Consider the following 27,170-nt stretch of genomic DNA (forward strand, 5'->3'; position numbering starts at 1 on the left):
ATCTCTGCAATTTGGTATGCAATGCCCAGAGTATTTGTGTTTTTCATTTTGAATCAATGTGTATTTGTGAGTAGAAATAGTTATCTTTCTTTTGTTGGAAAACCTCAGCTATGACAATTCATAATTCATGTCCAACTCTCATTGAAATTGTTTTGTGCATTTACAGAGTAAATTTAAATTTAGACTTCCAAAGCTAAACTAAATATAAGAAGTACTGAAAATTTTTGTAGTCTGAAAGATCAGGGAGAGACATGATGCATTTACTTAAAATGATAAATAATATTAATCTGATTGTTATTAGATTATATACAATTATTGATATTCAGTATCAACAATTAAACTAGGGTTGGTGTGGTAGCATCGTAAATACAGAGCACTATTACAACACCAGTGACCTGGATTCAATTCTGCCATTGTCTGTAAGGAGTTTGTATGTTCTCCCTGTGATCCTGTGGGTTTCCTCCAGGTGCTCCAGTTTCCTCCCACCTTACAAAGATATATGGGTTAGGGTTAGTGAATAGTGGGCATTCTATGTTGAAGCTGGAAGCATAGGTTTTCAAGCATAAGTTTGTTCAAGATGTTGGGGTGGTGTGATAGTGTAGTGTTTAGCATAACACTATTGCAGTGTCAGCAAACCAGGTTCAATTCCACTGCTCTCCACTTCGTCCACTGCTCTCCACTTCGTCCACTGCCCTGTAAGCAGTTTGTACATTTTCTCTGGGACTATGTCTGTTTCCACTGTGTTCTGATTTCCTCCCAGGTCCAAAAGATAGTTGTGTGAGTAGGTGCATTGGTCAAATGAGTGTACTTGGATAGCACGGACCTTTTGGGCCAGAATATCCTGTTACCATGCTGTATCCCTCTAAATAAAATTAAAATAGGACAGAGGAGTTTCCTTATTTTAGGGTGTTTTTTTGGGGGGGGAATACAGATTAGGACATACAGCAAATAACTTCAGAAACTACATTCAGCCATCAATCCTTAAATCTGAATATGGACTGTAGATTAAATTTAAAATGCAAATCTGGACAAGGAGATTGGAGGCACAGAGAGAGAGAGAGAGAGAGATTATATATGGTTCAATTAAAGCATTGCGCATATACTGTGTATTGTAAATATCGAATTTTTCTTTGACCTTTAGCATAGAGAATGTCATGTAGTGTTGCATCAAGCAGGCCTCTCCCTCCAAAATGGTCTCAGTATGATGCTTGGTGTGTCTCAGATGTCAAATAAAGAGACTACTTCATATCTACCATCTACTTCTCTCTGGTTACTTTGTTCATGCAACAAAACCTTACTAAGCTTAAAGAGAGTAGGGTTTAATTTTTATGCCAATAGCACAATAAATACAAGAGAATATTCAAAAGCATGAAGTTTAATCATTAAATTGATTAGAACATTGTTCATTTCCTTATGCAACTCTGGATGTTCCATCTATAATTTGATTGGAATAGTTTAATTGTTTTATAATGGTTTACTCTCTTGTAGGATTGATGTTCTGTTGCCTTTTGATGATCTGATTTTATGAGGGTTGGGATTTTACTGTTCCAAGGTTTGTTCAATGATAGTTCATTTCCCCTGAGACAGGTATATCTTTTGCAATCTGTTGCACTTTCAAAAATTCAAATGGAAAAGTACAGGTTTCTATAATTCTAATCGCTTTGTAGAAAATTTCCCATTTTCAAAGCATTGCAGATATTATTGCACTAATCTGCATTTTACAATACAGTGTCTGCCTCCTTTCCTATTCCATTGTAATTCTGGTAAATTTCCTGTGATTGAAAGAGTTGGCACAAGAGTTTTATAAGGCAATCAACTCCCTTCAATCAGTAGAAAAAGATTTTGCCTTGTAGTTCTGTTCTCAGCTTAAGATAAGAAAAGGTGGATTTTGTGCTAGTTGACTGCCAACCCAACATAAAACTGATACATTTCCATCTGTGGGATGTATCTTCATCTACCTCAGAACTTTCAAATTAATGAATAAATTATTCATACATCTGTTCAGAATTGTAGAAATATCCTGGGAAATGTGTACAAGCTGTACAAATCTTCTGCTTGTATAGATTTCCTGCCATACTAGCAAGTCTAGGCAATTTCATAAAAATCTTGGCACAACAACCCCATGTAAAATTAAAACTGCTGGGACCATGTAAATACTGTGCCAAACTGGTCAAGGATAAATAGAGTGGAGTACCGTGCAAGGTACAAAATTATTGCTTGAGTTACTGTTGGACATGGAAGAGAGATACTTTGCAAAATGTTTCCTTATGGCTAAGCTGGTGTAGGAGTGAGCGCGGTGGGTTTAATGACCATTTCTTACCAAGATTATTTGTGCTTCCTCTTTGTGTGCTGAGCAAACATAAAGAACATCAAAGATCCTTAGAAATATACAGCTTTGAAATAAAATTTAATACTTGTATTTAGAGACGTGCAAAGTTGTAGTTAAGTGGAGCAACCCACACAAATTGCTGGAGGAATTCAGCAGGTCAGGTAGCATCTATGGAAAAGAATAAACAGTCGACAATTTGGACCCTTTATGATTTTGTTTGTGTTACCCTGGATTTCCAGTATCTGCAGAATCTCTTGTGTTTGTGTAGTTAAACTGAAAATCCTGAAAATCCAATCTATTCATCAAAGAGATGGGTCATCCTTTATCTGCAAATGGTGACAATGTATCAGTGAGATGGTTAAGTAATTCTCCTGTCAATCAAACTTAATTGTTACAGTGAATTAATAACTGAGATTGACTTTATGTTAATAATTTCACTCACTGATTATGTCTGGAGGAATTTCTGGGAGATGCTGCTGTAATTTATTCCCTCTGTTCTTTAAATAGACTGTTTACTGAGCTAGTTGAGCAGCATTTCAGAATCAGAATCAAGTTTAATACCATTTGCATATTTTGTGATAGTTATTGCTTTGTGACTGCACTACAGTGAGTTACATAAAAATTACAATTTACGATACTTATTTTCAGAAGGCATTTGATAAAGTCCCACATAGGAGATTGGTGGGTAAAATTAAAGCTCATGGCATTGGGGGGAAGACATTGACATGGATAGAAAACTGGTTGGCAGATAGAAAGCAAAGGGTAGCGGTGAATGGGTGTTTCTTGGAATGGCAGGTGGTGACTAGTGGGGTGCCACAGGGCTCGGTATTGGGACCACAGCTGTTTACAATTTATGTCAACGATTTAGATGAAGGCATTGAGAATAACATCAGCAAGTTTGCTGATGATACTAAGCTGGGTGGCAGTGTGACATGTGATGAGGATGTTAGGAGAATTCAGGGTGACTTGGATAGGCTGGGTGAGTGGGCAGATACTTGGCAGATGACGTTTAATATGAATAAGTGTGAGGTTATCCACTTTGGCAGTAAGAACAGGAAGGCAGATTATTATCTGAACGGTGTAAAGTTAGGTAAGGGAGAAATACAAAGAGATCTAGGAGTCCTTGTTCATCAGTCACTGAAGGTGAATGAGCAAGTGCAGCAGGCAGTGAAGAAGGCTAATGGAATATTGGCCTTTATTACAAGGGGAATTGAGTACAAGAGCAAGGAAATCCTCTTGTATTTGTACAGGGCCCTGGTGAGACCACACCTTGAGACCACACCTGGAGTATTGTGTACAGTTTTGGTCTCCAGGGTTAAGGAAGGACATCCTGGCTGTAGAGGAAGTGCAGCATAGATTCACAAGGTTACTTCCTGGGATGTCTGGACTGTCTTACCCAGAGAGGTTAGAGAGACTGGGCTTGTACATGCTGAAATAAAGGAGATTGAGCGGGGATCTGATTGCAACATATAAGATTATTAAGGATGCTGGGAGAGTCCAGTACCAGAGGGCAAGGTTTAAGAGTAAGGGGTAGGTTATTTAGGACAGAGATAAGGAAAAATTTCTTCTCCCAGAGAGTTGTGGGGGTCTGGAATGCACTGCCTCAGGAGGCCAATTCTCTGGATGCTTTCAAGAAGGAGCTAGATAGGTATCTGAATGGATAGGGGAATCAAGGGATATGGGGATAAGGCAGGAACCGGGTATTGATAGTAGATGATCAGCCATGATCTCAAAATGGTGGTGCAGGCTCGAAGGGCCGAATGGTCTACTCCTGCACCTATTGTCTATTGATAAGAAGTGTATAGTATATATGGTATATATATAATTGAAAAAGTCATTCAAAAAGAAAGCCAAAAAATAGTGAGTTAGTGTACATGGGTTGGTTCATTGTCTGTTCAGAAACCTGATGACAGAAGGGAAAAAGCTGGCCCTACAATGTTGAGTATGTGCCTTCAGTCTCCTGCCCCTCCTCTCTGATGGTAGCAATAATGGTAGACCTTAAGATGGATGTTGTCTACATGAGGCTTTGCCTTCTGAAGATGTCCTCAATGCAAGGGGAGGCTAGGGCCCACGATAGAGCTGGCTGAGTTGGCCAATTTCTGCCGCTTCTGTGCATTTGGCTCCTCCATGCCAAACCGATAATTAAAGGAATAGAGTTAAAATTGAGATTTATTTATTTAGAGATACAGCTCGGTAACAGGCAGCATCGGGAATTGAACCTGTTCGCTGAAGCTGTAATCATGTTGCATTTATCGCCAAATGCATTTGGCCCCTCAACTGCTAATAGTGTTTACCACAACGGAATGACAAAAGGTCATCAAGCTGAAACATCAACCTTGCCTTTTCTCTCCACATGTACTGCTTGACAAACTTCCAGCATTCTGGTTTTACTTCAGATTTCAGGCATCTGCACTTTTTTTTATTAACTGAGTAAATTGGCTCATGAATCACAGGCACAGTCCTATCCCAAATTCATGGGCAGACACAATCCTGGCAACAAAATATTCTGTGAATTATCAACACATCATTTCTGTTTCAGTCAGCTAATGAAAATGTTTTCTGATACCCTTGACCAAGCCAACATTCTTTCAGACACCAGAACAGATGGTTCCTATGAGGATATTAATATTTGAAGAAGGCCTTTCTGAGAAGAAAGTTTTAAATACCACTGCTTTAACATTAATACAAGGGAATAACTTTATATTCTCAACTTCTTTTTTGAAAGCACATCATCTTATCGCATGACTTCTTGACCTTCTAACAACAATGACCTTCATATGTTTGGACGGTGCAAACCTTGCAAAAGTGCCTCAACTATTAAGGCGGAATTAGTCACAAGATACAGATTTGTTAGATTTAAAGTTATTAAAGATAAACATTTTCAATATTTTCAATCAAGTTCCAATATGCCTAGCTATTAATTCAGAACAATGAAGAGAGATCTCATTGGAAGCTGTCGAATGTTGAAAGGCCTAGATAGAGTGGTTAAAGAGAGGACGTTTCCTATTATGGGGAGTCTAAGACCAGCCGACACAACCTTAGAACAGGGGTGTCCAATTAGAACTGAGATGAGGAGGAATTTCTTTAGTGAGAGAGAAGTGAATCTGTGCAATTCATAGCCATAGGCAGCTGTGGAGGACAAGTCATTAGGTTGATAGATTCTTGATTAGTCAGGGTATGAAGAGAGGAGGTTGGGGCTGAGAGGGAAAATGAATCAGCCATGATGAAATGGTAGATCAGACTTGATGGGTCAAATGGCCTAATTCTGCACCTATATCTTATGGTCTTGACAACAATGGACATAAACCAATCCCAAATTTAAAAAAAAATCAAAATAAAATTTCAAACTACTCATCATTGGTGACTAACCCAGTATGGTGTCAAAGATTTTTACAGCACAAAAGCAGTCCTCCCATGGTACCTACCTAGACTAATCCCATTTGCCCATGTTTGGTCCATGGACTTCTATGCCTTTAGAGTTCAATACTTGTCTAAATGGTTCTTCAATGTCATGAGAGTATCTGCCTCCACCTGAAGTGCATTCTAGGCTCCAACCAACCTCACCCTCAAATACTCAGATAAATCCCTTACCTCTCAGTGTAGGCTTATGCTCTCCTGGCTTTTGTACCTCCATCACGGGAATACGATGTTTACTATTTAACCCTGTTCATCCCCCTCATCATTTTATACACCTTTATCATTTCAAACCTCAGCTTCCTCCGCTCCAAACAAATGTAAAACCCAGTCTCACTTTATAACTGGAGCATTCCAATTCAAACAACATTTTCCCTGCAACCTCTCCAGTGTAGACACATCCTTCCTGTTGTGTGGTGACCAGAATTGTGCATAATATTCCAAGTCTCACCAAACTTCTACTTTATGAAGTTGTAACATGACTTTGCAGGTTTTATATTCTACTTCACTTGGCTTTGACTCTCACTATGTTTTGACCAGGCAGTTTTTCCCCTTAATGGCATGACTCAAGTTGTGGAAAGTTCCATTGTTTTGTATTGGGCTGACTTCCCTGAATTGATCTGTCAACGAAATATAGAGCAATTAAAAATGAGCTATGGTGGCAGGTGGGAAGGCATCAAGAAAGTCCGATATCCTGAGCACCCGTAAATACCATTGTGTTGGTGAAAGTGAAAGGGAGACCATCTCTTCAACTCAACCCTTCAACCTATTTACAGCAGGTGAAGAGAAGAGGGCTTAGGAATGTAAAACAAAACCTGTTTAAATCTCAATAATTTATAGCTACAATTGTAGTATTTTTTACTAAACCACACAGCTACAACAGGCCTTTTGTAATCCTTGCTCAGAGCCCATTAATATATAATAGCTCCTTGTTTGAGTTAACTTTTGAGTGGTAGACACACCAGAGAGACCAGTAGGGTTACCCTGTGACAAAGGTATAAAATCCAGCTTTATCAGCATCAGAATCAGGTTTATTATTACTGACATATGTCATGAAATTTGTTGTTTTGTGACAGCAGTGCAGTGCAAGACATAAAATATTTGTTCCAAGTTATAAATAAATAAAGAATGCAAAAACAGAATAGTGAAGTAGTGTTTTCATGGGTTCCTGTACCATTCGTAAATCTGATGGTGGAGGGGAAGAAGCCATCCTTAAAAACATTAAGCGTGGGGGCTCAGGTTCCTAGACCTCCTCTCTCATGGTCATAGTAAGAGGAAAGCATGTCACAGATTTGGAGGGTCCTGAACGCTAGATGCCTCCGTCTTGGGGTACTACATTTGGCAGATGTCCTTGATAGTATGGAAGGCTGTGTCCATGATGGAGTTGGCAGTCCACAATTCTCTGCAGCCTGTGTATTTAGTCTGTGTATTGATGCCTCGATACTAGAAGGTGATGTGACCAGTCGGGTTAATTCACTGAACCGCCTGATAGTTACTACTGAGGCTTCCTGATGGCAAAAACAAATTGCACCATTGCCTTTGCCCTGTTTTCTAACAGTGGGGATATACTGCCACACAAACATGTTTAGAATGGGAGTCTTACCTTTGTTCTTGTCGCAGAGGCATTACATGTGAAGACTCTTCCCCACAAACAGTTAATTGAGGGTAAAAGTCTCTGTGTTTTAAACAACTTTATATCAAAATCGTTTTATAGCTTATATTAGCAGAATTCATCAAGTCTGGGTTCATCAGTATCACCCTCAACAAATCCATTACAGATTGTAAGTTCATCTCTTGAAATCATATGTGAAAAAAATGTTATATTCTTGTTCTTTTGGTGAAAAATCTGTTCTGTTCCACATGTATTGTTTTCTTTACTTTTTTTGACCCATTGATTTCCTGCAACTACAGAAAATCGGCAGAGTAAGGCTAAAGGGAAAATGGAGCTGCACTTCTCTCAGTTTATCTAAAAATACATAATACTTAGGGCAGTGATTAATGGTGACAAGTAAAAAGTTCCATACCATGCCATACCATGCTGGGAAAACGTGCAGTTCATTTCTTTGGTGCAAGTATGTTAAAAGTTATGGTGTGTCAGAACTTTTTTCATTATTTTCAGAGTTTCTAAAGAGATTATTTCTGGAATGAAACAATGCTCACATGTCATAATGATTAGCGTGGAAATGACCTCGGTCTAGTTTAGACATCTGAGTTCCATTCTAGTGTTACCAACATGTTTTTAGCTCTGCCAAAAGTTTGAGCAGGTCTGTATTTCCTTTCGAACATCAAAACGAAGACATTTATCATGGAGATTTATCATGGGACAGACATCCAGATGGTCTGGGTATTTTAGCTGCTGGTCTGGCATGGGCCTGATTGGACTCATGTCATTGCTTAGTTAGAATCCAATATATCAGCTATTCCAGGGAAGTGCTTGACTTTCTTTGAGTAATGTAGAAATATTAATGTCCTGGCAGATGTGGAATAGCTTGTCAGTTTAAAGGAAAACCAAGCCATACCCAATTACCCTTAATTATGTTATAATTAGAGTATGATTTGTGTTATAAAAACTGCTGGCTCAGAGAAATATTTATCCCAATAAATCAAATTTAATATATATTAAAGTATAAAACCCTATTGTAATGCAAAGTGTATTGATAAAAAAAGGAGGCAGAAGATGCAAATATCATATCTAACATTAGAGAGAGAGCAATAATCTCTCTGATTGTGATAATTATGTTGTCAACTGGAAATTAAATTTTGTTAATTAGAGTTAAACAACATGTATGGTTATGGTTGTCACGGAATTTGTACATTCCAGTTTTATATGTACGGTACATCATCGCTCATCATTCTAATAAATAAGGACAACTCATTTCTATTGCATGATTTGATTGGGTGATCAGTTTTGACATGCAATGTCACTACAAGATCATACAGTTCAGTGAATCCAATTTTAACTGTTGATTTCAGGATATTATGATTTCATTCTGTAACTTCCTTCATTTTCACAGAACTAGTAACTAAAATAGCTTAAAAGGTAATGGTTAACCTCTATACTGGCAAAGACTTTTACTTTTAGAAACCAAAATGTTTATTTAATAAGATCCTTGATACATAACAAATGAAGTAGATATTTTCGCCCTTCCAGAGAGACATATAGCAAAATAAATCTGTTTCAGGAGTTTAGGTTGAGGAAGGGAAGCAGGGTTTGTTGTGTGTTGCAAGCTGTGAAATGTAATTGGGGTGTGGAATCCATTGGATTTAACTTCTCTTCCTATTGCAAAAGATATGCGTCTTTAACACTGGCAGACTGGATCTTGGAAGTGGGATTTGCTAAAGTTAACAGCCAGGAACATAAAATTATTCAATGATGCAGCATGGTAGAATATGTGCTTGATGAAGTTTCGAATGAAGGATGATCTTCTTGAAATCTATTGAATATTAGGGTGGCATGGTAGCGAAATGGTTAGCACAACGCTTTACAGTGCCAGCAGGCCGGGTTCAAATCTCATGGCTGCCTGTAAAGGAGTTCGTACATTCTCCCCGTGACCGTGTGTTTCTTCCAGGAGCTCTTGTTAACTCCCGCATTCCAAAAATGTATGGGTTAGTACATTTACTGTTAATACCTGAAAATGGACGCCACAGTAGCATAGTGGTTAGCACGATGCTATTGCATCTTGGGATGTTTGGAGTTCAATTCCAACAGCATTCTGTTCAACAGTCTCAGTATATCCTCTGTGAAACGCTGTGGGTTTTCTCCGAGTGCTCTGGTTTCCTCCTACAGTCCAAAGATGTACCAGTTGGTAGGTTAATTGATTATTTAGTCTAGGAATAAATAGGTGGGTTGCTGAGCAGTGTGGCTCGTTGGGCTGGTAGGACCTGTACTCACTGGAGTATAGAAGATTGAGGGAGGATCTCATTGAAACCTATTGAATATTGAAAGGCCTTAATAGAATGGACATAGAGAGGCTGTTTCCTAAAGTGGGGAGAGTCTAGGACCAGAGGGCACAGCCTCCAAATTCAATTTAGGAATTTCTTTAGCAGAAGGTGGTGAATCTGTGGAGTTCATTGCCACTGATGGCTGTGGAGGCCAAGTCAATGGGTATATTTAAAGCAGAGGTTGATAGGTTTCTGATTAGTAAGGTTTTGACAAAAAAGTATGAGGATGGGGTTGAGGGGGGAATTAATGGTGGAACAGATTCAGTGGTCCAAATGGCCTAATTCTGCTTGTATGTCTTATGGTCTGGTGGTCTTTGGAACCATCCTGGTTCTTTGACAGAGCAATCTAATTCTCCTACCCTGTCCCAAGAGCTGTGCATGTACTTCCTTTACCGATATGTATCTCGTTTGCTTTTAGATGTTATGGCTGAATCTACTCCATCAGCCTGATGGGCATGCCATGTTACTGCCAAGATGTGTGACAACACTTACAGACTGCTCCTTAGATTGCCTTGGTTGTTAACACAAGCAACGCATTTCGCTCTATGTTTTCATCAACATGTGATAAATAAATCGGTCTGAATCTGAACCTGAAAATGGATCTATCCAGAATCATCATTAGCCAGTTCTGGTAGCTTTGTTGTTCAAGTTGTAATTACTATCAGACAGCCTTGTGATGGGTCCTTGTACCATTGCCACCACAGATCAGTACCCCACCAAAATAGTTAGGTGGCTTGGCTACACAATGTCGTTAGCCTCACACTCAAATATTACCACAAATATTTCAAACATTCCACCTGCTCCTTTGGTCCAGGAACTCTCTAACCTTCATTTTCAATCATTCTGATGTTTGCCGAGAGCCAGCAGTCCCGTTCACTTCGTGCCAACGCCAAATTTTACCCAGCAGTTACGTTCCACTGAGCAGAGCTTCTTGCCTCCTCACACCCCACTTTTACCAGTGGGTGAAGTGCCGTGCAGAACTGTTGGAATTATGACAGAGAAAATATTAAAAGCTCCTCTATGCAGCTGGTGTTTCCAAGGTTTGGTTATCATGTCTGAAGAAGAAAATTACATTGCCCTGCGTATGACACTGCAGCTTAATCATGTTGCCTACATTTCTCAACTAGAAAATACAATCATGCAGTTAAGTACATAATATACTGAGAGCCCTGCATCGTGTATTGCTGTAATTAGCTTTGTCAGGCTCTGGACCTACAACCTTTATGTAGATAATATGATAATACGTCTTCATAACCAGATGACCTTACATGCACAATATTTCTCTCCTTATGAAGATTGCATGTCAATAAAGTAATTGACTCTCAGAGCCTTTGCCAAGTGAAGATGCATGATTGGACTTTCAGAGCCGTGATGTACAATAATTATTATTCTACGTGTCAGGGATCCATACACGAGTCTCTGATGGTCATACAATGACAAGGCTGGGGATTATGCATTGAGGGAAGGGCTCACATAGGACTGATATCTCCCAGTCAGACATTGCTTCTTTGAGTGATCTTCCTTTTCGATCAATGTGACATTAGGTTTGGAGCTAACAGTTATTGATGTTGATAGGCACACCCCATGCGGTGAGCCAAACATGGTTGTTTTGATTCTTTATTCTTTTTTTTCTCCCATCCCTTTTCGCTGTTTTCCATCCCAGTGTCATGTTAAATCATCGTTTGGTGGCAGAAACTAGACCCTCAGGTATTGAGGTATCAGGCTTCCAAAGGCATAATAAAGCAAGCATAATAATGTAAACTAGAAAGTAACCACTTATCAGGCAGGGTGACATCTAATAAGTGTTGGTTGTTTCTTTTGGGCACAAAACCAGGCGTTCGTCCTCCAGTCATGCAGGTGTGGATTATGCTGTCGGGAGTCCAGTTACGGGTAACGTTGGCAGATTACTATTGATGTCTGTCACTTTGTGGATGTCAAGCTGCTTATCTAAGAAGCGTAGAGTTCTGGGTACACACTACATCGTTGTGTCGGGGAAAAAAATCTATAAAACACCGACATTTGGGTCAAACAGTTGATGTAAATCCGGTTGCCCTGAGAGATTTCTGTTAACGAGTGTGTCAAATTAATGGTTCTGCTGAAATGGTCCTTGTTGAATGATGGGGGTAACTAGAACTGTGCATTATAAGAGAAAAAGAAACTGCCACGTTGCTGAAATTTATGTCCCCAGGTTCAAAATAATTAACATGCATTACCAAACAAATTGAAAAAAGAATAAATATCAGGGTTTCACATCTTTGCCTGTAAAGTGAAACTGCAATAGAATGTTTGTGCTTATTAATGAAGTAAATATATTATCTTTAATTTGCAATGTTATGCGCTTGGAGAAAATTAAGTTAGTGCTCCATGGAATGATTAGGATTAAGTGGAGTGCATGAATTCACTCTTAGTTTATTCATTTTCTCATAAAGTATTGACATTTCAATATATTATTGCTGTTGTGTTATAATTGTGTCTGTTATCACAATGTCATTACTGCTTTATTAATGAATGCAGTCATCACTTAACTAAAGTAAATATTAATTCTGTACGGCTTCAAGTACAATGTTTGGTTTACACACCTCTCACCCTTGGATTTGAGCACGCAGTCTAGATTACATCAACATTCCATTGCAACATTTAAGGGAAGTTCGGATAAGTGCACGGATGGGAGGGGTTTTGAGGGTGATGGGCCTGGTGTGGGTTGATGGGAATAGCTAGAACCACAAGGATATCCTCTGGGTGCCCTGGTTTCCTCCCTCAGTCCAAAGACATACCGGTTCATAGGTGAATTGGTCATTTTAAGTTGTCCTGTGTCTGGGCCATTGTTAAGTAGGTGGGTTGCTGGGCTGTGGAGTTCGTTGGTCTGGAAGGGCCTGCTGAACAATATATTTTATATATATTTTAAGATAATTAAAGGATTTGATAGGATTGAGGCAGGTAATATGTTCCAGATGTTGGGAGAGTCCAGCACCAGAGGGCATGGATTGAGAATAAGAGGTCAGTTATTTAAAACAGAGTTGAGGAAGAGCTTCTTCTCCCAGAGAGTTGTGGAGGTGTGGAATGCACTGCCTCAGAAGATGGTGGAGGCCAATTCTCTGGATGCTTTCAAGAAGGAGCTGGATAGATATCTGATGGATAGGGGAATCAAGGGATATGGGGACAAGGCAGGGACTGGGTATTGATAGTGAATGATCAGCCATGATCTCAGAATGGCGGTGCAGACTCGAGGGGCCGAATGGTCTACTTCTGCACCTATTGTCTATTGTCTATTGTCTATTTCTAAATCAATAGAATAACAGACTGGAGGGCCCAAATAGACTGTTTCTGTGCTCCATGATTCTAGTACATGGTTGGGAAGGATATGGAGCGCTATAGTCCAGGTGCAGGTCAATAGGAATAGCAGTACCATGTGGGTTTCCTCCAGGTGTTTTGGTTTCCTCCCACAGTCCAAAAACGTACCATTCAATAGGTTAATTGGTCATTGTAAATTGCCCTGTGGTAAGGTGGTTAAATAGGTGGTTTGCTGGGCAGTGTGGCTCGTTGGGCTGGAAGGGCTCTTTCCACAATGTATCTCTAAATAAATTAAATAAGTAAATAGCCTAACAGTACAACATAGACTGGAGGGGCCGATAGGCCTGCTCGGTACTGTAGTGCTCTATGGTTCTAGTGCATGGATTGAAGAGCTATGGAGGACTATAGTTCAGATGCAGGTTGATGGGAATAGGCAAAATATCTGAAGAAGAAGAAGAAAGCCCTTAATTCTGAGTGGAGTCATCAGGACGCCATCGTGACTGTGCTTTTTTTTTTAGCAGGCTTTCTTGTTTTTATGAGGCCGAATTGCTAGTTTGATGCTCAATCCAGCACGAATGGAAAGCGTGTAAGGGAGCTGGCTGGATTCAAACTTGGAGGCAGAATATCTGTTTAGCATATATTAGAGGGGCTGAAGGGCCTGTTTGAGTGCTATGCGAGTCTATGATACTGGTAATGCTTCATTGCTTAAAGAAAAAGTGTTGCATGTTCAGAGGCTATGGATGAGATTATAATCTGCTTGGTGGAGTGAATACAGACATCCACAGTGTTTGGAAATGAACAAAAATTTATCTAATATCCCATCTAATGTTTCTCCCTAAGATAATACTGGCAAAATGCTGATTAACTGGTCAGTTACTCATTTATCGTTTGTGGAACTTTACAATATGTAAATTATCTACAGTGTTCGAATGCACAATAGTCACTTTAGGAATTTACTGGGTGTATTTCGGTTTGAACATTGGGTAACATAAGAGCTTCTGCAGATGCTGGAAATCGAAAATAACACACACAAAATGCTGGAGGAAGACAGCAGATCAGGCAGCATCTATGGAAGGGAACAAAATGAGCTGACATTTCAGGTTTAGCACTTGAAGAGGGCCCTGATGAAGGGACTCAGCCTGAAACGTCAGCACTTTATTCCTCTATATCTCACCTCAGGAGGAAGAGTAGTTCTATATTTTGTCATGCTGCTTGCAGGAAATACATTTCCCATTGGTTAAATAAATTAAGACCAGATTGTGCATTGTTAGGGAGCACCATGGATAGTATAGCAGATATTAATTCAAGCAAGAGCTGGTCTTTAGTTCTTAATGCAAATTATATATTGCAGGCAGTAAACTGAAGATTAAAGCACACATTTGCAAATAAACAATATAGTCTGTGGGGCATAGGCTGGCCCACAGACTAAAAGATATGATATGCAAAATTGTGACAATGAGACTTTTGCATATGCATTTGCAAACGTTAAGACAAAAATTTTGTGTTAATTGGCCTGCATCAATCTAGGCAACTATGGTTCTAAGTATTTTGCGCCATTATAAACAAGCTCACGGAAGCTTGCAGTCCAGATTGCAAGATCACTTAGCACATCAAATAGCTGATTTATCAATAGTTGGGCATCTGGGTCTCAGTCCTCCGAAGTTTTTAGAATATCTGTGTTAGTTAATTTCTCCCAGCAAAGACGTTTGATCTTTCAGAGGTATCTTATCAATTACAATGTGCTTCTACTGTAAATATGTAAAGGAACTAGGTGTCAACCCAATATATTAAAGTAAATAATGTCATTGCAACTATTGAAATTGTATTGAATCACCTACTGTTACTTTTGATCTTAAGAGTGTAAAGATGTGATGTAATTTTGAGTTTAAGAGACTTAACCGAGCAAGACTCCAGAAGAATATCTGTTTGTTGTGACGAATAATGACTTCTACATCATCAGCTTCAGTGACTCTGGTGACTTTGTTCACACTCACAACATGCATAAGCCAGTTAATGAAAACTAAATACGTACAAATGAGAAAAGGCCAATAAAAAGCTGTGTCTCTGGTTCTAATCCTAAAGAATTAGGATTTAACAAAAGAAATAACTCAGATGATTGGATATCCCAGTTCATAAACTGAGTTCTAATTAAGATCAAGAGAACCTTGTGCAGAACAAAATAAGACTCTGACCTGAGAGTTAATTCCGCAGATGCAGGGCAATTTCATGGATTCAGCAAAGTAAATAATAATCTATTTAATTGGTTTATTATTGTCACATTTAGCGAGGTACAGAGAAAAACTTTGTTTTGCATGATATCCGTACTGATCATTTCATTGCAACAGTTCAAGGGACCTGATAGTACAAGGGAATGTAAAAACTGAATGCAGAAGAAAATATTACAGTTATAGGCAGGCAGACACCATAATGCAGGGCCATAACAAGGTAGATTGTCAGATCAAGAGTCTATCTTATTGTCAGATCAAGAGGACTATTTAATAGTCTGCTAACAGTGGGGTAGAACATGGTTCTTGAACATGGTATATGCGCTTTCAGACTTTTGTATCTTCTGCCCAATGGGAAGGGTGTGAGAAGAGAAAATGTCTGGAGTGAGTGGGATCTTAGATTATGCTGGTTGCTTTATTAAGCAATGAGAAGTGTAGAGAGAGTCAATGGAAGGGAGGTTGCTTTCCATGATGTGCTTCAGATATTAGGACAGCAGAAGTGGTTTCAGGAGGTAGAAGAGTGGCTACGGGATTGCTTGTGGATGGTGGATCTGAATGAATACCCCATAGTTGTCATCAGACTTGATTAAAACATTTGTAGATGAGTGTGTCCCCACAAAGTCATTCACCATCTTCCCCCACCAGATGAATCATAAAATCTGCAGTCTGTTGAGGGCCACATCAGAGGAATTCAAATCTGGTGACTAAGAAGGTTACAAGAGATCCAGGTATGATCACTGGAAAACCATCTCATGGGTGAAGTGGCAATTCTGGATTAAACTTGAATCAACAAAGGATGCTCAACTGTTGTGGCAGGGCTTGAATACTGTCACCTCTTATCAAGTGACAGAGGCGACAACAGGGCTTCATTTCCAGATGAGCTCAATGCCTTCTGTACTCACTTTGACCATCAAAATGTGAAGGAACTTTCACCGACTCCCTGAACCCCTGATGATCCTTTGATTTCAGTCTCTGAGGCTGACATCCGAGCAGCCTTCAGGAGGATGCCCAACAAAAAGCATCTGGCCCAGATGGGGTACCTGTCCGGGTATTAAGTACTTGATTGACTGTCTGGAGAATTCACTGAGATAGTTAACCTCTCACTTTGGCAGTCCGAGGCACCCGACCGATTCAAGCAGACTTCACTTACACCAGTACCTAAGAAGAACGTGGTAGCCTGCTTCAAGGATTATTGCCCAGTCGCACTTGCATCCACAGTGATGAAGTGTTTTGAGAGGTTGGTGATGAAACCTATCAACTGCTCCTTGAGAAGTGACTTGGATCCATTCTAATTTGCCTACCTGAGCAACCGGTCTGGGAATTTGCCTAGCAATGTAACAGCTCCACAGCAGATGCCAATTGATTGGCTCTTCACTCAACCCTGAAACATCTGTACGGCTAAGATGCATACATTAGGATTTTCTTTATCCACCATAGCTCAGCACCCAATACCATCATCCCCTCAAAACTAATGAATAAGTTTCAAGACCTTGGCCTCAGTACCTCCTTGTGCAATTGGATCCTATATTTCCTCATTTGCAGACCCCACTCAGTTCAGATTGACAGAAACATCTCTTCCACTATCTCCATGAGTACTGGTGCACCCCAAGGCTGTGTGCTTATCCCCCTGCTGTATTCGCTTTGAACAGCCCCGATGCCATTCTCAAGTTTGCTGTGGACACCACTATTGTAGGCCGAATCAAAGATGGTGACGAATCCACATATAGGAGGAAGATTGAAAATCAGGCTGAGTAGTGCCAACAACAGCAACCTCTTACTCAATGTCAGCAAGACTAAGGAGCAGATTATTGACTTCAAGAGAAGGAAACCAGAGGTCTATAAGCCTGACCTCATTGGAGGAGCGGAGGTGGAGAGGTTAACTTAAATTCTTCAGTGTTATCATTTTGGAGGAACTGTCCTGGGCCCAGAACGTAAGTGTAATTATGAGGAAAGCACAGCAGTGCCTCTACTTCTGTATAAGTTTGCAAAGGATTCAGCATGACTTCTAAAATTTTGACAAACTCCTATAGATGTGTGGTAAAGAGTATATTGACTGGCTGCATCACAGCCTGTTTTGGAAACAATAACGCCCTTGAAAAGAAAATCCTCCAAAATGTGGCGGACACGCGGAAATCTGCAGATGCTGGAAATTCAAATAACACACACAAAATGCTGGTGGAACACAGCAGGCCAGGCAGCATCTATAGGGAAAAGCACTGTCGACGTTTCGGGCCAAGACCCTTCGTCAGGACTAACTGAAAGGAAAGATGTGGCGGATATGGCTCAGTCCATCACGGGATAAAGCCCTCCCCACCATCTAGGGGAAACACTGTCGCTCTAAAGCAGCATCAAGGTGTGTCCCCCCCCCCCCCCCAACAACGCATGCTCCCTTCTTGCTGCTGCCATCAAGATGAAGGTATAGGAGTCTCAGGACTCACATCACCATGTTCAGGATCAGTTATTACCACTCAACCATCAAGATCTTGAACCAAAGGGGATAATTTCAATCAACTTCACTTACCCCATCATTGAAATGTTCCCACAACCTATGGTCTCACTTTTAAGGACTCTTCATCTCGTGCTCTTGATATTGATTGTTAATGTCTTTATCATTATTATTTTTTTTTATTTTCGTATTTGCAGCTTGTTGTCTTTTGCACACTGGCTTGAATGCCCAAGTTGGTGCAGTCTTTCATTGATTCTGTTATGGACTTATTTTGTATGCCCACAAAAAATGAATCTCAGAGTTGGGTTAGGGTTAGGGTGACATACATGTACTTTGATAATAAAATTACTTTGAACTTTGTATGCAAACTTGTGGAATAATTTTCAAATACGCAAGGCTTCATCTTCTCTTTCTTTACAAAATGTAGTCTCCATCTAGTACATTTTCCCTGAACTATCCATGTTAATTTCCTTACAATATGAAATAGATGGCTTTTTGTTTTTCTTCTGTAGTGTAATGAGATTTTCTGTGCAGAAGCTCAGAAGGAGGGGGAGGGTTTGTTATCCAGAAAGCTGGGAGCTATAGCAGATACATAGCTGACAAGATGCAAAATAGGACCATTGTTTGAAGAATCTCAGATGAGAAGCCTCTGTTAATTCTTGGAGTAACTCAGCATTGGATACGGTAATAAACCTGTCTCTCAAGAACATTCTCATTAATGACTTAGGCCACTATTGTCTCCGGTGGGCCAGGAATCCTACTATTGGGGAGTATTCACCCAGAAGGGAGTCTTTAAGATTTGGTTTGAATAGACATTCCAGATCTCTTTACCTTGTGGATTTTGGAAGTAAATTTGGCAGTACATTCTCAAAAGGGATTGATTAAGTTTGGTGGAATCCATAAAAGATTAGATTGTGCAAACTTAAATGGCTTGCCATGTTACGAGCGGTTTTAATGTTTTAGTGAAGGAAACATCTGGTGCAGAAAGCAGTTTCAATGTCAATGTGTTTCATATTGGAATGCAAGGAAATTCCTGCATTGTGATTTCTTACCTTCAAATAACACTTCAGGGGAGATGCCAGGTGGACACAATGCTTCTATAAGGAAAGAGAACATTAATTTTTCTTTGACAGTATAAAACCATGATTTATTATATTCAAAATACCTCTACACAATCACTGTTACATTTGAAGGCAAGTTAATACAGGAGGAATATACTGATTGACCATTAAAGATAGGAGCAGATCTAGGCAATTCAGCCCGTCAAGTCTGCTCTTCAATTTCATCATGGCAGATTCCACCCTGGATAGATGATTGGCTGATTGGCAGGAGGCAGAGAATTGGAATAAAGGGGGCCTATTCTGATTGGCTGCCTGTGACATGTGGTGTTCTGCAAAGGTCAGTATTGGAACGGCTTCTTTTCAAGTTATATGTTAACAAATTCAATAGTGGAATTGGTGGTTTTATGGACACTTTAGCAGTGAATACAGAGGTAGGTGGAGGGGCAGGAAGTGTTGAGGAAGCAGGGAGTCTGCAGAAGGATTTGGACAGATCGGCTAAATGGACAAAGAAGTGGCAGATGGAATATAGTGTATGGTGTTGCACTTTTGCAGAAGAAATAAAGGCATAGTCTATTTTCTAAACTGGGAGAAAATTCAAAAATAATAGGTGCAAAGGGACTTGGGAGTCCTTGTGCAGGATTCCGTAAGTGTTTACTTGCAGGTTGAGTCAGAGGTAAGGAAGACAAATGCAATGTTAGCATTCATTTTGAGAGGACTAGAATTAGAATACAAGAGCAAGGATGTGATGATGAGGCTTTTTAAGGCATTGGTCAGACTGCCCTTGGAGTATTGTGAGCAATTTTGCACCCTTTATCTAAAAACAGATGAGCATTGGAGAGGGTCCAGAGGAGATTCATGAGAATGATTCCAGGAATGAAAAGGTTAATGTATGAGGAGCATTTGATAGCTCTGGGCCTGTACTCACTGGAGTTTAGAAGAATGATAGAGGACCTCATTAAAAAGTATCAAATATTGAAAGACCTAGACAGTATAAATATGGGGAGAATGTTTTCTGTAGTGGAGAAGTCCAGGATCAGAGAACGCAGCCTTAGAATAGAAGGATGTCTAATTAGAATGGAGATGAGGAGGAATTCCTTTAACCAGAGGGTGATGAATCTTTGGAATTCACTTTTACTAACAGCTGTGGAGACCAAGCCTTTAGAATATATTTAAAGCAGAGGTTGATAGGTTCTTGGCTAGTCAGGGTGTGAAAGGTTAGGAGGAGAGGCAGAAGAATGGGGTTGAGAGGGTGTAATATAACAGCCATGATGGAATGGTGGAACAGACTTGATGGGCCAAGTGGCCTAATTTTGCTCCTATGTCTTATTTATTATCCCTCTCTACCCCATTTTTCTGCCTTCTCCCGGTAACCTTTTAGACCCTTACTAATGTTGAAACTATCAACCTTCATTCTAATTATACCGAATGACTTGGCCTTCAAAGCCATTTGTGGCAATGAATTCCATAGATTCAGCACCCTCTGGCTAAAGAAGTTCCTCATTGTCTCTGTTCTAAAATGATTCTCCCCAAGTGGGAAACATCCTCTCCACGCCCACTATATCTGGGCCATTCACTATTGGGTATGATACAATGAGATCAGCTGCTTTTGGGTAAGGTGGTGCAAAATTCAGGGGAAAAGTAACAGATGCACCTAAACCAACAAGACTTTTTGTGCTCTGAATTTGAAGTTTTTAATGTAAAAATAAAGCTTGTTCTCTGTATAAACACAACAGATTCCGCAGCTGCTGGAGGTCCAGAGCAACACACGCAAAATTCTGGAGGAACTCAGCGGATCGGGCAGTATCTATGGAGAGGAGTGAATCTTATCACCTCTCCATCACTTCCCTCTGGTGCTCCTCTTCCTTCCCTTTCTCCATAGTCCACTGTTTTCAGCAATCAAATTCCTTCTTCTTTAGCTCTTTATCTCTTTCACCTATTCCCTCCCAGCTTCTTACTTCATCCCCCCTCCCCACACCCTCTCTTTTCCCCTCTCCTGGTTTCAGCTATGGCCTGCCATGTTATACTCCTTCCTCTCCCCCCTCGTCCCACCCCCACCTTCTTATTCTGGTTTCTTCCCCCTTCCTTTCCGGTCCTACTCAGCCTAAAACATTGACTGTTTATTCCTCTGCACATGTGCTGCCTGATCTGCTGAGATCCTCCAGAATTTTATGTGTGTGGTTCTGTGTATTAAGTCATATGCACCTCTGTATCCATTTCAACAAACAGTTCAAGGCCTGTATTTTTCCAAAAGGAAATGGTCAGTGAATGAGGACATTAAAGGCAGGAAGCCGCGAGACTAGAGTATTGAAGTATTTTGTTACATTCTGACTGTGACCTAACAGAAGAAAAGTTCACATACCGATATCAAGTGAACAGAAACTGGGGGTTGGTAAATATATTTTATGATTGTCTGATTATAATCTGACCTTAATAATTATATGCACATGCCTGATTAGTTTTAGTGTACAAGTAGTAACTCCCTAAGTCTGAAATGTTATATACATTTTCATTGTTCTGCATGATCCAGACTGTAAGACAAATGTTCTACAATAAAGGTAAAGTGCTTTAAGTTTATTTGAAGCAGAGGTTTCAACAGAATCATCTTACATTCATGTATCGGCTAAGTTAATCAGTATTTCAGAATGAATCATACTGTATGGGTGTTGAGTAATCTTGTACTTATATTGGCTGATTAAGCACCAGTGAGGCTGAGTGGGGGGATCTTGATGACTGGGCATCCCAGGATTTCTGTACCTTTCACCCAGGCACGTGCCCTGGAGAGGTCACTCCAGTGCTGCGAACTCTATTGCCCTTCGAGGCAGATGGATGGCATCACTCACTCACAAGCATTGTTGTCCGTTTAAATAATTCATTATGAGTTATAGGTATAAATAAACGTGAATTGCACACGTCACCACCCGATCACGTGATACGTGCATGCCTCGCTTAGAGAAAACTCAAAGTCAGACCTGTTTCTTCCTCTGAATTAGTTTAATGTTCTAAAGTTATAAAACATAACAATAGGCAACTGTCATCAATATAGAAACTCCTTTCATTTGCTCAAAGTTTAAGTTTGATGGTAACCAACTTACATTTATACTTTGGAATCCATTTGGTTGAGGTTTCAGAAATTTATAATGATGGGGAACATGATTGCCATTAATATTTGCAGATAATACTTCCTACTGGGGAACAGGGCCACAATTACGTGCAGACAAACACTTTGCTGGTCATGCCTTGCTGGATTGCCTCTTAGATCAGAATGCATAAGACAGGGTTCATGGAGAGGTTAAAAACTTTCCCTGCTTCTTCAAGAATAACATCATCAAACCAACCTAACTGCATGCTTTCTCAGACTTACTTTCCAGCATCAAGAAGATTGGGGACATGGAATTTTAGGGTTTAATCTCAAAGTTCAACGTTCAAAGTAAACTTATCGTCAAAGCGTAACTATAACCCTAAGATCTTCATTTTCTTGTGGACATTCACAGTAGATACAAAGAAACACAATAGTCAATGCAGAATTATACACTAATGAAGATGAACACACAACTAATGTGTAAAGGAAAACAAATGGTGCAAATACAAATAATATATAAATAAATAAATATGTAATAAGTAATATTGAGAACATGAGTTGTAAAGTCCATAGTTTGTGGAGTCACTTCATTGTTGAGATGAGTGAAGTTAACTACACTAGTTCAGGAGCTTGATGGCTGAAGTGTAATAATTGTACCTGAACCTGGTAGTGTGGGACCTCCTGTACCTCCTTCCTGTTGGCAGCAGTGAGAAGAGAGCATGGCCTGTACTGTGGGGTTTCTTGGGCATGGGTCTGCTTTCTTGTGGCAGCACTCCTTGTAGATGCGCTTCATGGTGGGGTGAGCTTTTCTTGTGATGGACTGGGCTCTCTTCACTGCTATTTGTAGGTTTTTCTGTTCATGGCCATTGGTGTTTCAGGATTGCAACCAATTCCACTGCAGAGCCATCCTTAACATCAATAATAATTTAATATTGAGCTATATGTATATAAACATCTTCATAAGGTGCTATTGGGCGAGCATTGGTCTGAAATACCACACCAGGATTAGTCACAAGGTCACCAGACTGAAGTCAAGTTGGATAGTACAAGAGATTCTGCAGAAGCTTGACATTCAGGACAACGTACATACAATGCTGGAAGAACTCAGAAGGGTCAGGCAGCATCCTTAGAGAGGAATAAAGAGTAAGTGTTTTGGGTCCAGACCCTTCATCAGGACTATACTATAAGATAGTGTCAGCTTTTTATTTTCTTTAGATACTTGTTAACATATAGCCCACCAGTGAAGTAAAAGCTAACAATATATTATTGACTGAATATCTGACAAAACAGTATCTTGTTGGGGGGGGGGGGAGCATAGCTGTTCCTAGAATATTCACTGCTTAGTGGTCTTACCAACAGCTTAATTAAGGCACAAAAGTTTTCTATATTACAGGTCATAAACTGGTTTTCTGATGTTTTTGCCCTATATGCCTTATTTTCAGAGTGTATATGTTAGCAAGGTTCTAGAAAATGGACTGAGGACTGGAATTTTGCTGAGCTACATGGCATTTTTGGCTGTATTACAGAAAATGTATTTAAGCAGTTTAACTTTGTTTTGAAACCTTCTCACAAGACCAGGCAATAATAACATCACACTGGTGCCAGCATGATACAGTACTTCCTTTGTATCTGTGGAGGACAGAGCTTGTGATGCATATTCTGCACTCCTGTATTAGTGGTTTACAGAGCCAAATTTAAACACTCCATCACTTTCAGATCTGTGTCATGAGTTGACTGGAAATAGCCAACTTTTGACATCTAGGGCACTACTGAAAATCAAGTCCTTTGTTTTGCAATTTGCGAGTGTACGAGATAAACTGTCCCGTTGGGTAATGCACTTCACAAAGCTGACAGACTCACAAATGTATGTTGATGGTTACTGCTACAATTTATTAATCTGAATGGCCACAATTGAGCTGGAAGCTCTAATTAAGGATGAAAAAAATGGCATAACATGTGACGTGATCATATTTTAACTGCACTTGAAACTATCCCTTTGACTTTGTTAACTGCTTCAGCACTGAAGTGAATATTTGATTATTTCTAATATATTCCTTTTACAAATGGAATTTAGTTTTATTCACACTGTGATTTTTGAATGTAAATTAATTCCTGTCAGTCACCTTACGTACAGACTCGCCTGCACCTAGAATCACTTCATGTACATAAAATCAATGTACATAAGCTAAATTATGTATTTATATTTATTATGGTTTTTTATTGTTGTTTGTTTTGTAACTTCAAAACATTAAATTAATTCAAAGGAAGATACAGGAATCCGAAATGTGGCGGTAACTTCATCTTTACTTTAAGGGAAGCGCATACGTATCAAGTGGTAGCATGATGATTTATGCAATTAACTTTTTTTTACATACAATCTGTAGTTAATTAGTTAAATGAGCAAGAATGCTTAATCTAACAATAAATATGTATACAAGATTACTCAATTACTAATGAAATAGTAAATAGACAACAATTATGTTCTTTTTTTGGTGCTGTATTGGATCCAGTGTAACAGTTATTTTGTTCTCTTCTACACTTGTGTACTGGAAATGTCATTAAACAAACTTGAATCTTGAAATTCTTACTGTGAGCTCTCTCGTGATCGGAATTTTCTGCTTCAGTACAAGACTTCTTTGTAAATATTTAACTGAGTCAGAAAAAGGACGTTTGGTGCCTTAAAATGGGAGGGGTCATGGAAGGTTAATTGACCATTTCTGAGGCTTTTAGATCCACGCTTCCGTGAACCTTGAATTGCAAGTAATTAAGCAGCAAGAGGCAATTTGGGAGTCTTTGTGGAAATTATGTCTTCTTTTCATTTGGTGTTTGTGGAACTTGTTTAGAGGCTTTTAAATCAGCGTTAGAATCTGGTGCGGTTGTGGGAAATGTTGGTCGTATGCCTTGGGTAAATATCAGGTAGCATTATTTTTAACATTACATTGCATTCATTTTGACTCATTGTAGTCACAACCCAGACTTCAATGTAGAAGATGGACCAAGTCTTATATGTCCAGTTCCTGTCTAGATGAGTGGCTCAGTAGTGTGGCATTTAGTGTAATCACTCTGCTGCACCAGCAATCACCGATAGGGGGTCGATATTACAAAGGGGCATTGAGAGCGGACCCAAATGCAGGACACAGAGGTAGTATAAATAGAACTAGGTTTATTGATAGTTACTAGGAAGGCCAGGGAGCGAGGACTAAATGTCAATGTGGATATAAACATTGGATAATAAACTGGTAAAACCTGGACTAGGACTAGGACTTGGACTTGGAACCTGGACTTGAACTTGCCTTGGACTCGACTTGGTTTAGGAACCCGGACTCTGACTCGGCTTGGACTCGGACCCTGGACTTCGGCTTGGACTCGGATCTCGACTTGAACTCGGATCTTGACTAGGACTCAGAACTTGGACCACAAGCTTGGACTTGGACCACGAAAGGACAAAAAACCCAACTCGGAGTAGCGGCAAACATCCAGAGCTACTCAGCTGGGAGGACTTGGATAAAAAGGAGACAAAACCACACAACAACAGTCCATATGTATCTTTGCTCGGAGTGGCAGCAAACAGCCAGCAAGTCTTCAGCCGGCCACGAAAACGACAGAATTCATACCTTACCCGGAGCAGCAGCAAAACAGCTGGCAACTCAGCTGGACATGAAAACATCTGAATTCACTAAGCAGTCACAAACAACTAGAGTCCACGAATCTCAGCGGTCCCAGAATGAGCATAGCCGCAGTGGCTACAGACTGGTTTCCGGTGACGTGCTTCTGTTGACGGTCCAGCCATCGTCGCCATAGCCCGGAGCCTTTATGTTGCCGATACAAAATGGAGATCAGTTGCCTTAATCAAGGCATCCAATGGAACACGGGGAAAAGGAAATAACTGGAATGAGGAATCCATGGACTGGACCGTGACATTCGATTCCCACCACTGTCTGTAAAGGGTTTACATGTTCTCCCCATGACCATGTGAGTTTCACCTGGGTGTTCTAGCTTCCTCCCACATTCCAAAGTTGTATGGCGAACATGAAAAAATATGCAGATGCTGGAAATCCAAAGCAACACCCACACACAGGTCTCCATCAACGTTGACTGTTCACTCTTTTCTGTAGACGCAGTCTGGCCCTCTGAGTTCCTCCAGCATTTTGCATGTGTGCCAAAGCTATACGGGTCAGGGTTAGTGAGCTGTGGGCAAGCTACATCAGTGCTGGAAGCATGGCAACACTTGCGGGCTTCCTCCAGCACATCCTCAGACTGTGTTGTTCGATGCACCAAAAACAACTCATTTTACTGTATGTTACAATGTTTCAACATATATGTGACAAATTAAGCTCATCTAATCTATGCAGTTTATATGTTTTGTGGAACATTTGCCCAGGTACTTGTTCTGTGCACACGTGGTGATCCATGGAAATTAATCTGTGTACATTAAATCCTTTTGTATGTTCATTGTTAGAAAAGATCCATTATTTTTCCTCTAAAATGATTCTATCTACATTTAGAATCCTCTCAACAGAATTGAGGACCCCTGGATTAAAATCCATTCCAGACACCTTTATCTGCCCTTTCTTTAGATCTTCAACACTTTTCGTAAAATCACAGAGAGATAAAGTGTGTTTCTACTTACCACAAGAATTGTGCAATATTCAATTAAAATTTGTCATTGGGATGTGGGACGAAAGCAGTGCACCTCAAGGAAACAAATTTAGTCACAGGAAAAAACACAAACAGTGCTAGAGGTCAGGATTGAACCATGTCTCTGGAGCAATGAGGCAGCAGCTTTTCTACTCGTTCCACTATGCCACCCTTTCACTAGATGTAGGACCAAAGCTGAATTTGCTGTTGCGAATGTAGATGCACCATATTCTTATATAGTCAGTGAAGTAGTTCTTGTATTTTTTTTTGAATCGTTGTTTCCGGTCCAACCACATAGATGACATGGCAATGAAGAGGTGCAAAAGTGCCTCCACTTCCTCAGGAGGCTAAGAAAATTTGGCACGTCCTCATTGACCTTCACTAGAGAAAGCATCCTATCTGGACACGTCATCGCTTGGTATGACATGAGACAGTTCAAAATTGCAGAAAGTTGAGAACACGGCTCAACACAAAATGGAAGCCCGCCTCCCCTTCATGAATTCAGTCAATGCTTCTTGCCGCCTTGGAAAAGCAACTGGCATATTCCAAGACCCATCCTGCCCCAGACCTCTCTTTTCCCTCCTTCCTTGGGCAGAAGATCTAAAAGCCTGAAAGCCTGTATTACCAGGCTCAAGCAGTTTTTGGTTAAAGGTTATTGAACAGATTTCTTGTGCATTAAGATGGACAAAAGACCATTTTCTATCCTTAGTTTATAAGACTATTGAACAAACTTCTTGTACAATGA

General features: G+C 40.0%; 1 protein-coding gene across 4 annotated transcripts in view; it reads left to right on the forward strand.

Annotated features, from left to right (window-relative positions):
• Window positions 1-27,170, forward strand: part of lrmda (leucine rich melanocyte differentiation associated) — a 1,063,446-nt gene that overhangs the window by 985,956 nt on the left and 50,320 nt on the right. Inside the window, exon 7 of one of the 4 annotated variants that reach the window (XM_059946548.1) lies at window positions 10,104-10,626. The exons of the other annotated variants lie outside the window; for them this stretch is intronic. Within the exon in view, the coding sequence (XP_059802531.1) occupies window positions 10,104-10,135 (32 nt within the window). The 3' untranslated portion in view covers window positions 10,136-10,626. Of the gene's footprint in view, window positions 1-10,103; window positions 10,627-27,170 lie in introns of those variants that run through there. 4 annotated transcript variants of the gene reach the window in all.

This window comes from Hypanus sabinus, chromosome 21, assembly GCF_030144855.1.
Source record: "Hypanus sabinus isolate sHypSab1 chromosome 21, sHypSab1.hap1, whole genome shotgun sequence".
NCBI lineage: Eukaryota > Metazoa > Chordata > Chondrichthyes > Myliobatiformes > Dasyatidae > Hypanus > Hypanus sabinus.